The sequence below is a fragment of the Sebastes fasciatus genome, chromosome 14 (assembly GCF_043250625.1).
Source record: "Sebastes fasciatus isolate fSebFas1 chromosome 14, fSebFas1.pri, whole genome shotgun sequence".
NCBI classification, from domain to species: domain Eukaryota; kingdom Metazoa; phylum Chordata; class Actinopteri; order Perciformes; family Sebastidae; genus Sebastes; species Sebastes fasciatus.
This window is the reverse complement of record NC_133808.1, coordinates 15,014,094-15,030,136: the sequence shown is the minus strand read 5'-3', so window position 1 is coordinate 15,030,136 and position 16,043 is coordinate 15,014,094. Positions and strand designations below refer to the sequence as shown.

The 16,043-nt window shown below is 40.4% G+C and overlaps 2 protein-coding genes and 1 long non-coding RNA gene across 5 annotated transcripts in view; 2 read left to right on the top strand and 1 right to left on the bottom strand.

The window, feature by feature from the left end:
- The window catches only part of LOC141782620 (uncharacterized), a 32,753-nt gene extending 23,202 nt beyond the window's left edge, over positions 1-9,551 (bottom strand). Inside the window, exons 1-2 of the long non-coding RNA XR_012597148.1 lie at positions 9,484-9,551; positions 2,553-2,654 (exon numbers count right to left, since the gene is read on the bottom strand). This is a non-coding gene — a long non-coding RNA (uncharacterized LOC141782620). The remainder of the gene's footprint in view (positions 1-2,552; positions 2,655-9,483) is intronic.
- On the top strand, positions 809-10,467 carry egfl6 (EGF-like-domain, multiple 6). 3 transcript variants are annotated; one of them, XM_074659178.1, is made up of 13 exons: positions 810-1,208; positions 2,580-2,686; positions 3,022-3,114; positions 3,315-3,434; positions 3,543-3,662; positions 5,621-5,755; positions 5,840-5,962; positions 6,434-6,496; positions 6,901-7,164; positions 8,968-9,042; positions 9,128-9,220; positions 9,308-9,570; positions 9,816-10,467. In XM_074659178.1, exons 1-13 carry the CDS (start codon positions 1,135-1,137, stop codon positions 9,921-9,923), a joined length of 1,638 nt encoding a protein of 545 aa, XP_074515279.1. In that variant the 5' UTR covers positions 810-1,134; the 3' UTR covers positions 9,924-10,467. The 3 variants fall into 3 exon arrangements, with proteins under 3 accessions (XP_074515280.1, XP_074515279.1, XP_074515281.1); XM_074659179.1 differs by lacking the exon at positions 6,434-6,496 and having other exon boundaries at positions 809-1,208; XM_074659180.1 differs by lacking the exons at positions 5,840-5,962; positions 6,434-6,496 and having other exon boundaries at positions 812-1,208; positions 9,816-10,466.
- A 2,330-nt stretch (positions 10,468-12,797) lies between these two features.
- On the top strand, positions 12,798-16,038 carry rab9a (RAB9A, member RAS oncogene family). Its single transcript, XM_074659183.1, has 3 exons — positions 12,798-13,061; positions 13,351-13,472; positions 14,427-16,038. Exon 3 carries the CDS (start codon positions 14,466-14,468, stop codon positions 15,072-15,074), a length of 609 nt encoding a protein of 202 aa, XP_074515284.1. The 5' UTR covers positions 12,798-13,061; positions 13,351-13,472; positions 14,427-14,465; the 3' UTR covers positions 15,075-16,038.
- Positions 16,039-16,043: the final 5 nt, after the last annotated feature.

The following is a 16,043-nucleotide window of genomic DNA, read 5'->3' as shown; positions in this document are numbered from 1 at the left end:
TTTTGCAGTAGGGTGCAACAATGGGAGTGTCCAGACTGAATTTGTTTTGACCTTAACGCTATCTAACAAGCTGAAACTTTTCTGCTTCCTGACATGGATGTCTGGCAAAATAATCACAGACTTGTATTGTTGAGCTCAACTACAGTGTTTAACTGCAGACATCGTCTGAAAACTATTTCCACCGCAACGTTTCTGTCTTTGGACAATGTGGCAGTGGGCCGACATGCACTGTGTAAATTAATTCACTGCAAAAAAAATCACCTCTGTCATATAAAAACATGGGAGAAGTATTTCAACACCAAATGTAAACTAACACAGAAACATCACCTGTCCACTTTTTAAGGGTACAGAGGATCCGGACCAGATGCCGGGGGCTGACTTTGAAAGCGTAAAAACTCATTAAACACTTTTACGGCTGAACTTGGAATTAGCACGTGTGGGAGAGCAGCGCTCTATGTGCTACCTGTGTGCAAGACATCAAAGAGCGCTGCAGCAGCTAATGACAGGCCTATGCATGTCTGAGTTCCACAATTAGCCCATACAGCTAATTATCCAAACACAGAAAAGCCAGCACGGTCAGATCATGAAGCAACAAATGCATGTAAAGCTCATGTTATCCCAGAAAAGAAGCAAAATAGGATCAATGGGTTGCCCTGTTTGACATTTGTACACCGGTATGGTTTTTCCTACTGGTGATCCACAGGAAGAGCTCCATGTGGTCTTGTATAGGGTTTCAGTGAAGAGAGGAGCACCCCTAAACATAATCCCCACCCCCCGTACGAACCCACTCCTACCTCTAAAAGTCACAACCTATCCCTCACAGTGCAGTGTCAACCCACCTCTGGAATTTCAAAGAGGAAGAAGAGGAAGGGACATAGGGACATTATAGAGTGGAGCTGCAGCATTGAAGGGAGTGAGAGGGAGAGATTTTTTTTTCCCCCTTGAGGAGAACTTGACTTTGTGCTCTGGAAATACTTGAAATCCTGCGTGCCTTGTGTAAAGGCTCAACTAAGACCTGCTCCTGTCTAAGCAATTTAATGAGCGTAAGCCCCCAGGAGGAATAGTCGGAGCTCACAGAAACCAAAGTCCAGCCCCGTGGGAAGCAAAGCTCTCAGGCTGCTCGCGGTCACAGACATGCAGCCTTTCACCTTGGTCAGTGTGCTTTTTTTCATATTCCACATCTCCTCTGGTGGAGCAGAAGCCCCTAGGTAAGTCAATGAACTACTAGAGCAACAGAGCGTTTCATGTTGTATGGTATGTTTCTACCCTTGAGAACTGCAGCAGGTGTAAACTTTACACAGTCAAGAATTAAGCTGACCTTCCAGGATAATGTCAAATATATTTGTATGTATTATAAAGTGTGTATCACATTGCAGTGACTCTGAAATGCACAGGACCAACTGCACCAACAGTATTGGCTAATATACAATTTGGCCCACTTCCTGTTGCCAAAAAGAGGAATTACAACCATTTTAACTGCCAGTTCCTCCACATGCTTTTACTTTAAGCGGAGCTTAATGAGTAACATGAAACCCTGTGTTTGGCAATGAATTATGTGCTTTGAATCTTTACAGGGAAAAGTGTTGTTTTGATGGTATGTACACACTGCTGCCCCTGCCAGCAGACAACTATGACAGCTTTGACAGTGTGTCAGCTAAATGTGGCACAGCAACTGTTAATAACTGAAGAGCACCTGTCACACTTTGGAGCCCCTTTCCTGTGGGCTATTCTGGTTGATTTCTATCAAGTCTCAGATTCCCCCCGGTCCCACTGAAGCTGAGGACGCTTATAGTGATGCTACCCCTGTGACACCTAAACATCTGGGATATTAGAGTTTGCTACTGCGCTTAAAAGTAAAGATAATGATGCTGAAAGTTGTAAAGTCTGATTTGGATGTGTGATTCTTTACTTAAGTCTTATGATGTCTAAGTCAAATGGTATCTTAACCTCTTAATTTAATTTACAGGTTAAAAATAGACACATGCAGTATAATCTATATGTGCCGTAGGTTATTTTGAATGCAATGCTGACTCGCTGACCGCAACTGAGAATAACTTTATCGTAAATTCTCATCTGACTCCGGAAATCAGGTGAAGATGAAGGTAAAGGGAAAGAGGAGGACATATGGTTGTGCATTGGGGAGTCAATGTGCAACGCAGGAAGCGTCTGATTAGTGTGTTTTTCTCCATCTGTAGCCTACATCCTGTCAGCTGGCAGCTGCTCCACAGGGAGCCCACTTTTATCACTAAGCAAGCCTGTGAGGGGACACTTTATTTACGTTGTTTGTTTTTTCACACAACTACGAATGGGAGCACAATTAGAAGAAAAAGATGAAAAGCTGAAATACACAATTGGGAGAGCCTAGTGAGACTGTGGATGTTTTGGGATCATTTTTTTTCATGTTAATATAGTTGAATATGTCATAATATGTCATTTAATTGTTGTTATTGTGATACGATTTTGCTTAAAGTCCAAATGTACAATCAGATGTTCCGTGCATTAACCAGGGTGCGCTATAAATTAAGCTGGGACAGTGAAATTATATATCTTACCTGATGCTGCTCTCTTGTTCTACAAAGGCACTACCGACAAGTCCTTACTGGAAACCAACCAGGTGTGTGTCGCTATGGCAGGAGGCTGGAGTGTTGCTATGGCTGGAAGAAAAACAGTAAAGGACAGTGTGAGGGTAAGAGCAGTCCACATTGATCCAAAGACTGGCTTATAATATACTGTAAATAATAATGAATGATACTTTTCATATTTATATATATTTGTTTAATTTTATATCCACCAATACACATAATGCGTTTCTAGAGAATCTAATTTAGTGCCACAGTCTCCTAACAATTGTTATTCTTTTCATGAAAGATATTTTCCCATCCCAGAAAATGTGGAGGAAATGACAGTCTAGATTGAAAAACCTTGCCTGCGTAATAGACATGTGTGGTTTGACTGTAATCCATTATTCTCAGACCACTGATATGTCTGGTGGTATTCACTTCATGTTAAATGTTTTACCAGCTCAATGTGACCACGGCTGCAAGCACGGAGAGTGTGTTGGTCCTAACAAATGCAAGTGTTTCCCAGGATACGCCGGAAAGACGTGTAATCAAGGTGGGTAGCTGGGGTCTGGAAAACATGGGTCAAACTGGGTGGAGGGTTAATCAAATTTAAAGCTGATAACTGGCTTTGCTAGCTCATTTTAGGTATGTTTTACTACGTTTTTACTCTTGTGTTTCAATAAAAAGCAACTTTTGGGTTTTGGAAAAGAAGGTATTGCAGGTGAAAAAACTGAGGGTGACTCTTGTTTCTAGATCTGAATGAGTGCGGCCTGAAACCTCGTCCCTGTGAGCATCGCTGCATGAACACCTATGGGAGTTACAAGTGCTACTGCCTCAATGGTTACACCGTAATGCCTGATGGATCTTGTGCAAGTGAGTCCTATCGTCCTGCTATCCGTACAAGTGGGAAACGCAAAGAAAAATCAAAGTTGCCAAGTTTGCATATTTATAAATGTGTGCTTTTTGTGTTCATGCATGTAGATTCCAGGTCATGCTCTATCGCTCACTGTCAGTATGGCTGTGAGGAGGTTCAGGGGGAGATTCGCTGCCTCTGCCCATCTGCAGGGCTGCAGCTGGGGCAAGATGAGAGGACTTGTGTAGGTGAGCAACCACACACACACACAAGAGTGGATTATAAACACAGTGATTTAATGTTTTTCAGCGTGTAGTGTCATGAAAGGAAAACCTATAAAAAAACCTATATGTCAAATATGATGCACGATTAAAGACAGGCCTAAGCAAGATGCAAGGAGAGTGAAAAATCAGACGGAGCAATAACCCTTATCTAAATAAGGAATACAGAGTAAAAAAAGGATTGACTTTGGCTTGTTTCCGTCTCATGGATTGGGATTTTTTTGCATAGGGGAGCAATTCTGTACAGATTCTATTATGTGGCTTTTGCATGCTTGGCTTGTAAATCAGATGGATGCAATTAAGTTATATTTCTTTCCACAAAACTGCTTGAGCTGTGACAGAGCCAGTCTGGCATACTGATCACACAGGGGAAGTAATATAATAGTTCTGGAGCATTAAACTTCAGGATTACCATGGATTCAACACACTCAAAAATAAGGGTACAGCAAAAGTACACTTTTACTCTGACAATGTAACAAGAAGTACATTTGTCCCTACCTTAACAGACAAATAATGGACCTTCATGAGACAGAAGCATATCTACTGTATCGATCATGAACGCATTAATAGCTTCTAATAATTTAAAGTGCAAATTTAAACCTGAGCTAAACATAGAGTAGCAATCTCTCAATCCATACTAGACACAGTAGACCTCTAACTGGAAGCAGGCTGTAACATTAAGTTGCTGATCATACATACAAACATGTTAAAACATGCATACTGTTAGATACAATATGGCTGAATAAAAATATGAAGGAATGAATTTGTTAAATCATTGTCTCTACATCAATAGGCTACAACTATTTGTCACTGTATCACGTTCAAAGGCATTACTAACGGTGATGTTACTGTTAGCTTGAAAACAGTCTTGTACACATTTCCTCCTGTGTTAAGTCGTTCATTGCATCCACAACAATATCAACAGCTCGGTTACCAAACTCAGTGGAAGCACTGCTTCCAGTCTAACCGGGGGCAACTTCAAAGACAAATTAGCAGTGATGCTAGTGGGAAGCTAGTGAGGGATCATGTTCAAAATCACCAGGATGGTGTAATGCACTCAGAACAGCAACGATGGTGAAGCTCCCTGCTGGCAGATGGAAAAGCTGCCGCTGATGACTCCATGTGAATCAGAGGAGGCACAGAGTTGTCTACACTCGACAGCAAAGCGTTGGAAATAAACCATTACAAAAAACGTGGACTGATTTTCTCAATATTGTGACGTGTTGTTTAAAGATTCTCCATGTTCACTTGGGGTGCATATTTTGTTCTTTTATAGTGCCCCAGAAAGAAGGTTTTGTACTCTGTACAACTATGTTTAAAGGTACAGTGTGTAGGATTTGGTGGCGTCTAGTGGTTTGCTTGCAGATTGCAACCAATTGAGTACTTCTCCCTTTCAAGACTGCGATAACATGAGCCGCTTAGTGCAAAACCGTGGTAACGCCATTCACCTCACTCAGAGACCACCTTTACCATAATAACACCACTTTAGGAGCAACAGAAGTCAGACGGCGGCTGGCAGTACCACGGTTTTGCACTCTGCGCACACGTTACCGCAGTTTCACAAGCATGCCGGAGAACTACGGTGGCCTTCGGGTAACGTAAAAACACGAAAGGCTCTCGCTCAAGCCAGCGTTTAGTTTGTTCATTCTGGGCTACTGTAGAGACATGGCAGAGCAACATGACGGACTCCGTAAAGAGGACCCGCTCCCTATCTAGATGTGAAGGGCTCATTTTAACGAAAACACACATTCTTAGTTTCAGATGATTATAAACTAATGAAAACATAGTTATGAATATTATATTCAATTTCAGATCCCCCGAGATGTTACACACTGTTCCTTTAAGTTTTTTTGTGAATAATTCAAACTTGATAAATATAAAATCATAAGCCCTTAAATGATGTCCCCTCTTTTGTTTCCCTTCAGATATTGATGAATGTATAACTGGGAAGAACCTCTGCCCATACAACAGACAATGTGTGAACACCTTTGGCAGCTACTACTGCAAGTGCCAGGACGGCTTTGACCTGAAATATGTTGCCGGCAAATATGACTGTGTAGGTAAGGTATACGAGTTTATTACACGGATACATTTGCGATCCATTCTGCTCCTAAAAGGTACAAACAGGCTTCTTCCAATTCCAGACCTTGATGAGTGCGCAGTCGGCACCCACAAGTGCAGCCACCACGCTGACTGTGTGAACACTTATGGATCCTACAAGTGCAGGTGCAAGTCTGGCTTCAGAGGCAATGGCTTTGAATGCTCTGGTGAGATCCAAGAACAGCAACACAGAATTATGAATTAACTAGTTTTAGGGCCTATTGATATGTAATAAAACGTATATACTAAGGCCATTCATAATAGATTTGAAAAACGCATGTCTGAGGCCTTTCCCAGGTGAGTGTAGTCAGTCAGATGCGTCAGAAGCAGCTTTACAGCCACATATTTCATTTGGACTCAATAAACATCAGTCCTGCCAAAGCTAGTTTCCTGCTTTCAGACTCCACACCTCTTTACAGATGTTAGCAAGAGAGAGAGCCACAGATTGAAAACACACCTGTGTAAATATTGTACGGTAGCCAGCCATCTGAAGAAGAAGAAGGAGAAGGACAGGTTGTGTTGTACTCTTTAACCCAGGCCCAGATAATAACAGGTGAAGCCTCATGCAGCCAAAATGACATAAAGAGAAAAGGCCAGAGGGTTTCAGCGTCAATGAAAGATGCCTTTATCTTTTGTAGTCAAGCCGTTTTATCAGAGGTCGTGGGATGGAGACAAAGGCAGTGCAGATGATTTCCTCAATGGTGAGATTGTGTGGAATCCAAGACTCTGCTTCTGCTGTTCACTCTCTGCATTTCCCTCCTCTTGCCTCCTACTTTTAAAAACACCTCTCCAAACTCTCTCCCTTGCTCATGGCTGGAAATGTTGTCCGTCCTCCGCACATACAGCTTGATATGAGACCTGGAATCCTCAGCATGACTCTTTATACACAGAACTTGCGTGATAAAAAAATGCTTGTGTATGTAAAACACTAATTTTAAGTTATGTGCAACGAATGCCGCTGTCATGCTTCATCTGCATGGAGTAGGAACGAGAACGGCAGCTGCAGAATACATGACAACAAAGCGCATCCGAATCCTGGTAAAGTCTTTCCAACTCGTGATTGCGGTTCCACATGTCCAATCTGATTCCTCTTTCCTGCCCGCAGCTATCCCAGACTCCCAAGTGAGGCCCAGGATTCTGGGAGGTACGCTGGACAACGAGGACATCAAAAATGTTATCCCCGAACCGGTCGCGACGCCGCCTCCTAAGATCCGCCAGCAGCCTTTTGACTATGATGAAGAGGTCTACGTTGACCCCCAGACAGAGCGGAGACCGGAGGATGAATTTCCTGAGGAAGAAGAGCAGCAGGAGGAGGAGGAGGAGGAGGAAGAGGAAGACAACCAGCTCAATCCAAGAGGAGATGTTTTCGGTAAGTGTCCTTCCGCTTGGCTGCCTTGTAGTAATTCTGGGTTGTCCAAAATGTATTAACCGTACACAGACTAAACAAACTCAGTTTTCTACAGAGACTTTTTTCTCTCATGTTTACACGGCTCCTGAATACAATTATTGATTTTTCAGTAAGCAGCTGAAATAAGTGTAAAATAGCAGGTCAGGTCCAAAACCTTGACCAGAGAATAAAGGGGCTCGTTGCTTCAAGTTTCCTGTCGACCTCAGACTCCTCCAAGATCTTCTTATTTCCACAAAGAACCACAAGCATTGTTACTTATCCTATTCAGGGGCACTGGAGCCGAACCCAGCTGACATTGGGCGAAGGCGGGGTACACCCTGGACAGGTCTCCAGACTATCACAGGGCTGACACATAGAGACAGACAACCATTCACGCTCAGATTCACAACCACGGGCAATTTAGAGTCAACAATTAACCTACCCTGCATGTCTTTGGGCTGTGGGAGGAAACCGGAGACCCACGCTAACACGAGGAGAACATGCAAACTCCACACAGAAGGGCCCCAAGCCGGGTTTGAACCCGTGACCCTCTTGTTGTGAGGTGACACTGCTAACCACTGCCAAAAAATAACTAACTCTTAAAACCTGTCAACTCTAAGCTCTGACATTTTTTAAAACTCTAAAACTAAAATATAAAGCTCAGTCTGAATAAGAACCCAGCAATGTAAAAAATGAAGAGATTACGTCTTCTTGCATATGTCATTTACGCCTGAGTTGTGTGTATACATGAACATTCTCTGACACTTTCATCAGATAAGAAAAGAGAAGAGCGGGCAGTGTGGTCGCACGGCGGTATGCACCTCACTGAGAAACCCCACACATGAGGTTTCCTTTCACCACTAATCTTGATCTTTATGGAAAACACCCTATGCCTGTGTAAGAACTCAGATAGCAAGAGGAGACAGGCCCCGAGACATCCATCACCTCCAGGGAGGAATTTTTACTCTGTCGGCATGAGACAGCCCTGGGATACAACTCATCCTGCTTCCCATCTCCCGGGAGGAGGAGGGCGAGGAAGGGAGGGAGGTTACTAAAGCCTCCAAGCCTTTTATTATGTTTTCCCCAAAACAGCTGTTGTGCAAACAGACTTGACTCCTAGTTGGAAAAGTCTGTCATCAGCACTCTAGACCTCTTTAACACTAGCCCACTATGGCTGAGCAGGTTCAATAACCCCCAGCTGTCACTCGTCTGACTCTCTATAGGCTGCTTGCCATGGGGGTGGTTTAACTGCAAGAGCTTTAAAATACTTGGGGGGGGATGTATCCTAAAGTTGTAGATTCATCTCAAGACATGAGTGACAGCAGGGCAGGTCTACACCTGTTGGTTAAAAGGCCCTTTCTGGCTTTTGTTTCATCGTGGAAAATCTCATTGCGGCATAATTTAGCAATGTTTTTTTTAAGATCAAATATTTTAAGAAGAATTCAGAGATAAAAAGTAATTTGAGAGGCAGATTTTATGAGATTTTAGAAGGTGTAATTGTGAGATATTTGGGCCTGCTTTTATTTACTATTATTATCATATTTAGCTGAAATATTATACACTCCGTTGCCAATTTATTGCGTACACCTTTGCTCAAAAGAATGCAGTCCTGCAATAAATCCCATAGCTTCAGTTTTTTGTTGAAACTGAACTTTATAACCATCACAGATTTATTGCAGGACTGTTATATGCAATAGGTGTGCTTAATAAAATGGCAAGTGGGTGTATATGTAGCTGAAAATGCATGAATTCACACAGATTTTTCTCTTTAATATCTAAACGCAGTATCAGAGGACTTTGAATCAGTGTTCGGCCCGGCCACAGAAGTCAAAGAAATCCAAATAACACCAGTTCAGGAAGGTAATCAAATATCTGGTTATGCGCAATTGTTATTTTAATGACTGTTTATGTGACTAAATGTGCTCCTATTGTTTTTACCCTCTAGAGTTCATCATGGATTGCAACTTTGATCAGGGAGCATGTGAGTGGGTCCAAGACAAGGCTGATGACATGGACTGGAGTGTAGCCTACCATAATGGTAATTATAAATGTGGTTTTTTTACAGGTTATTTAAGATTAATTTAGAGTTGAGCATTCAATCTTAAAGTGCTACCAACTCTTTCAGGTGCTGAGTACTACATGGCCATGAGTGGGCTCGTAGGGGGGCCGGAGGATGTGGCCAAGCTGAAGTTGCTTCTCAGCGACCGGGCCCAGCAGGGCAGCTTCTGCCTCACCTTTGACTACCGTGTGGTGGGCCACAATGTGGGAACTCTCAAGGTGCTGCTGGATAACAATGCTTACCCTGTATGGGAGCAGAGCCAAAGCAGAGACCAGGGCTGGCAGACGGAGCTCCTCACTGTGGCCTGGAAAGAGAAGGCACCACAATCAGTGAGTCATTTTAACGTTTTATAAGACATGTTATCAATAGATAAAGTGCAGTAACTGCTAACAACAATAATACCAGCCAATAGAGGTTGAACAGCACAAATATTGCAGTGCTCATGTGACTAGCTATGTTGGATTTCTCTCTAAAACGTTAAATTCATGTGGTTTCGCAGTATGTTTGAAAGACAACCCTCATATTGTTCACTACTTGAATCTACAAACTAAAGATGCCATTGAATGTCTTTCAGATTATCTTTGAAGCCCAGCACGGGAGAGATGTTCAAGGAGAGATCGGGCTGGACAATGTTGTGCTGACCTCAGGGCCCTGTCAAGACGACGCCAGTCCATTCATTTAAGAATCTCCACCCCGGATTTAGAATTGGAAAATGTGCTCTAACTGACACATGTCAAAGATGCCTGTTTCCTGTCCGCATTATGGTCTGGAGTTTCCCAATGTTTTCACATGGCTTAGCCACAAGACATCCACATAAAGATACAGAAATGTGGTCTGAAGGGAAGATTATGTACTATCAGTGCATGCATGTTTACTTATTCACCATGCTGCTACATCAATACATCCTGCTTCATTCTCTATCGTCATTTTCAAAATGGTACGATACAGATAACTCAGATCTCAGGAATAGGTAGAAATGCTAACTTTGTCCGTTAGTTAGATGTAACAGTATTGTACTTAGTCCTTTGTTGTGTATGTGATTGCTGAAGTTAACTGGAAATAATCCATGACATGTAATGTGAATTCTTACGTGAATTTAATCTTAGATGAATACCTTTTTTGAAGGCTGGTTAGTTTAAATGATACAAAAATATCAGTGTATAACTGCTGTAAATTTTGCTTTCATATTATATTGTACTATTACATTAAAACAGTTTTTTCTAACTCTGTCTACCATTCCTTTTTTCCCCTATTGTGTGATTGTACACCTGTATAACCTGGATCATATCCGTTGTAATTTTTCTGCAAACAGAAATCTATCATCACCTTCTGGTAGGGAAAGTGAATGTATCATTAGCCAGTGTTACAGTGTGGACTAAATCCAAAGTAATATGACAGAGAATGTGGGCAATTTTAGGAAATCCAGTCTGCTGACTGAAGAAATGCCACCACAAATGAACTGTAAATGGATGGATGCCTGGGCTGGTATTTCATTACAAAAGAAATATTTGTGGTAGTCAATTCACACCTGAGAAAAGAATGCTTTCATGATACTGTAATATAGCTATCCATATCAAAAAGGGAATAATAGAATAGTTTGCTCTGACAACCAAAGACACACAGCTGGTGGGAGGATAGCTGTCTGATAACTTGTGTATGCTTTAAGTAGTAGTGTAAATAAGGAAATACTACACTTTGTGCTCCACAACATTTGCAGCATTAGAAAGCTGTTTAGGCTACTTTAAAACTGACTCAACAGGGCCACTCTGCATAAAAACTGCACATGTAGGTTGACCTAAAGTTAGCTAGCTTCTATGACGTTCCATGTATTTTTGTTTGTTTATTGATTATTGTTTATTTGTATGACTACATAATAGTTATAACAAAACAATTAGGACAAGATATATATAATAACAACAATAACAATACAGTAAATATATCAAAAAAGATAAGTGTGTGTGTTTGTGTTGTTTGGAAGTGTATGGTTAGTGTTTGTGAGGAGGATATTGATTTAAATATCTATAAAGAGTTCTGGGTAATCGTAACCAAACAACATTGTGAGTGGGAAAAAATAAAAAACATAAAAACAGATACATGGACAACATGGGGGAAAGCAATTACAAAACAGCAATTAAATGACCCTTTAAGCGACTTTTGAAACATTTGACAGATGAACAGTTTATTGATAGATGTGAAAAGCTACTCCATAATTTGGTTCCCCTAAATCTTATCGAAAATGTACCTCTATACTAGTGAGGAATTTAGGAGGATGAAGATCTAGAGACTGACGGGTTGAGTAAGAATGGACCTGAGAATTTGTTTTAAAGGTCCCATATTATTCTCATTTTCAGGTTCATACTTGTATTTTGTGTTTCTACTAGAACATGTGTACATGCTGTAATGTTAAAAAAAACGTTATTTTCCTCATACTGTCAGCCTGAATATGCCTGTATTTACCCTCTGTCTTAAACGCTCCGTTTTAGCGCATTTTGACGGAATTGCAACAGAATTGCGTTGCCAAGCAACAGCTTGGGTCCATGTGTACTTTCTGTCAGCTGATGACATTCACATACACTGCAACAGGAAATAAACTGGGACACATTTAGAATGTTTACATTTAAAATTGTATAAAGGATCTAAATATTGTATATTCGTGACATCACGAATGGGCAGAAATCCTGACAGCTTGTTTCAAATGCAGAGTTTCTGAATACAGGCTGTGTGTATTTCCCTGTGGATTGAGTGTTTTGATAATTTCACAGTATTTATAGAGGACTTAAGCCTGCTTTATAATAACATGAAACATGAAAATCTCACTTTTTTTATAATATGGGTCCTTTAAAATAGGTCTTCAAATGCTCAGGAATATTCCCACCAGAAAATATCTTATAAATAAAAACACATATTTGAAAAATATTGATATCAGTCAAGATATTAGTTGTAGTTGCTAATATTGTTGTACATAACTTTGGAGTATGTTTAGCCTACATTGTGGTAGCCATTGTTTGTTTGCATTTTCTTTATTACATCTACCCTACCTATTTTACAGGTGCAATTACCTCTGTTTACATTACATCTATTTTTATATTTTATACTCTAGGGAAACACTTCTGTTTATATGTATTTATTACATCTACTTTACCTGTTTTATTTTGCTTTATAACTGTGTGTGTTTTACCTGTTATACGTTTTATCTGCCTCGTTTAGTCTTCTCAAGTATTTGTTTTAAAGCACTGACCAGAAGTGGCAACTAGTGAATCTCGTTGTATTTAATACAATGACAATAAAAGCTTTACATTCTATTCTATTCTATTCTATTGTGGTAAATACGGTTAATCTTTGGCTAAATGTCGCCATTTGGTGGTCAATCATGAATATTACAACGAAGTAGAATATTATGGAGAGATGTTGGGGCTATCTGTTAACTAACAGTTAACTAACAGTTAACTAACAGTTAACTAACAGTTAACTAACAGTTAACTAACAGAAGTTGACTGACGTTTTAAGTTATAAGGGCCTGACAATCCTGAAACTGTAAACGTTACCTCAACATCTGGTTGGTTGTTTCTGTCTGACAAGATCACATGATCCCCCGGAGGCTGAACCGTGCATCGTTAGCTTGTTAGCTTGTTAGCAGCTAGCTGTTAGCTTTAGCGTTAGCAACCAACCGAGCCTTTGGAGTTCACCGGAAACGGTGCTCTCTGACGTTATCTTCGAGCCACGCCAAGACGAGGAGCTGTCAAACATTATGCATTAGTGTTATTGCAGTTTTAAGGTGTTTTTGTTTCTCTTTGACTCAGCAGCTGTCTGGCTCAAACCGGTAAGAGACGATACTAGCAGCAGTAGACCTGAGCTCGTGAACCTGACTCCAGCTGTGTTCACTTGTTTTCATGTTAGCCTAGCTGAGCTAACGCCGAGCTCGCTCATAGACCCACAATACAGACTGTTGTTCCACTAGCATGTTCCAGCTGTTGACTTAGTTTAGTGCGTTATACTGTATGTCTGAATGCCTTGTTAGAGTGCTCACAAAACAGTGTATTTGGAAGCAGATTGTGCTTTATGTTTGTGCCATCTGTTAATGAGGAAACTGCTGTGTGTGTGTGTTACAGCTGGTTGAACGTCACCTACATGGCTGCTCACATCAACATTAAACATATGAGCATGTGACCAAAGGACCGGGGTCTACAAGCACATGATCTGGACAAGTGGAGGAGGACAAAATCAATCAGGGGTGAGACAAAAAAAAAAGGCTCAAAACATCTACCAGAAATTGTGTTTCTGCAGTAAAATGTGTCATTTTCAAAATTATATTGTTTATTTATTGTTTATTTATTTTGCACAATTTAAGACTACACAACATAACAAAAAAATAAATGAATAATATACAGTGCAGGAAGAGGCAAAAAAAAACACTGGGCTTATCGAAGCCTCCACCTAGAGACAAGATTAATATAAATAAATAATATGACTACATAATAGTGATAACAAAACAATAAGGACAAGATATACAGTATGTATATATATATATATATATATATATATATATATATATATATATATATGTGTGTGTGTGTTTGTGAGGAGGATATTGATTTAAATATCTATAAAGACTTCTGGGCAATCGTAACCAAACAACATTATGAGTGGGAAAAAAATAAAAAACATAAAAACAGATACATGGACAACATGGGGAAAAGCAATTACAAAACAGCAATTAAATGACCCTTTAAGCGACTTTTGAAACATTTGACAGATGAACAGTTTATTGATAAATGTGAAAAGCTACTACATAATTTGGTTCCTCTAAATCTTATTGAAAACTGACCTCTACTAGTGAGGAATTTAGGAAGATGAAAATCTAGAGACTGACGGGTTGAGTAAGAATGGACCTGAGAATTTGTTTTAAAATAGGTCTTGAACAAACAATTAGGACAAGATATATATATATAATAACAACAATAACGATACAGTAAATATATATTTTTTAAAAAGACAATTGTGTGTTGCGTGGAAGTGCATGGTTAGTGTTTGTGTGGAGGATATTGTTTAAATATCTATCAAGAGTTCTGGGTTATCGTAACCAAACATTGTGAGTGGGAAAAAATAAAAAAAACAGATACAAGTAGTGGTATTATAGCGTTGTACACGTAATAAAAATAACTTGTGCACATTGCATCTCCATTAGGTAAATTATTTTAAAGTGGTTGGCCGAGATTGAACAGCCATGACAACGAAGACGTCCCTCCTTAAAGTCATTCTGCTGGGTGATGGTGGTGTAGGAAAAAGCTCCATCATGAACCGTTACGTCACCAACAAGTTTGACGCACACCTTTTCCACACCATTGGCGTGGAGTTCCTCAACAAGGAGCTGGAGGTAGATGGCCACCAGGTTACCCTACAGATCTGGGACACTGCTGGCCAGGAGCGCTTCCGCAGCCTGAGGACTCCTTTCTATCGTGGCTCTGACTGCTGCCTGCTCACCTTCAGCGTCGACGACAACCAGAGTTTTCTCAATCTAGGCAACTGGAAGAAGGAGTTCATCTACTACGCGGACGTCAAGGAGCCGGAGAAGTTTCCATTCGTGGTCTTGGGCAACAAACTGGACGTGACGGAACGGCAGGTGTCTACTGAGGAGGCTCAGCAGTGGTGCCAGGAGAACGGTGACTTCCCATATTATGAGACCAGCGCCAAGGATGCCACCAATGTAGCGGTGGCCTTTGAGGAGGCGGTGCGCAGAGTGTTGGCACTGGATGAAAGAACGGACCACCTCATCCCCACAGACACAGTCAAGCTCCACAGAAAGCCTCGCTCTGCTGCCTCTTGCTGTTCATAACGTTCAGGAGTTATCACTAACATTGATTTGCTGTTATGCCTGTAATGTGAGGAGGCTGTAGGGTTTACAATGCTGTAGTAACATCTTATTTAAACAAATTATGCTACTGGCTTTATGATTTGTTATACTATTGAGGTTTGATTATGCTAATAGTCGGTCTTCTGTGTCAAGAGAAGAGATGAAACACTAAATTCACCCCCTAATTAATTACAAATAAAGAAGAAATCACTGAATCATTTACTCAGCTCTACAATGTGACTCTTAAAACGTGTACTACTTTGGGAGTGCGATCATCATAGGGTTTCTTAACTTCACTCCTAATTATAATAACACAGAGTGATGGCCTATTTATTTATATTCAGAAAATAACTACATAATTAATTTATACAGCCCAATAACCTTATTTCTGAGAATTATGAAGTAGCTAAGGCACTACTATATATAACTTACAAATTGAAGCTTGTCGTGATTACTGCACCTTTAGGTCTTGTTCGTGCACATTCTGCTTAGTGAATAGATTACGGCTGTGTGCTGGAAGCACTGAGGGACAAGATCCCCAACAGAAGATGAATATTAAAGCAAAGTTAACATGCATGGCATATGGTGTATTTAGGTTTCTGGAAACTTTTCTATTTTGTAAACCGTTTTTACCTTAAAAAAAATCACTGAATCAATATTGCCTTTGGGAACGTGTAATGAAGAGCGGTCGTGATTGAGTAAACCGTTTTCCTGGTTGTTGGGTTTATTGTTTTAAATAATGATTTTGATCTTTAAAGCACTCTTTTTAACATGTTTTATACTTTCAGTTCAAAGCCTTTCCCTATATACAGTCTATGATCTTTCCCCACAGCTTAATACTTAAAATGGTGAACCATTCATTTACCTTTACTGTTTCTCATTTCATTTATATTCAAAGTTGTACTACTGGTATGCCATACGATAAATAAACCCCCTGAGAATTGTCTCTAA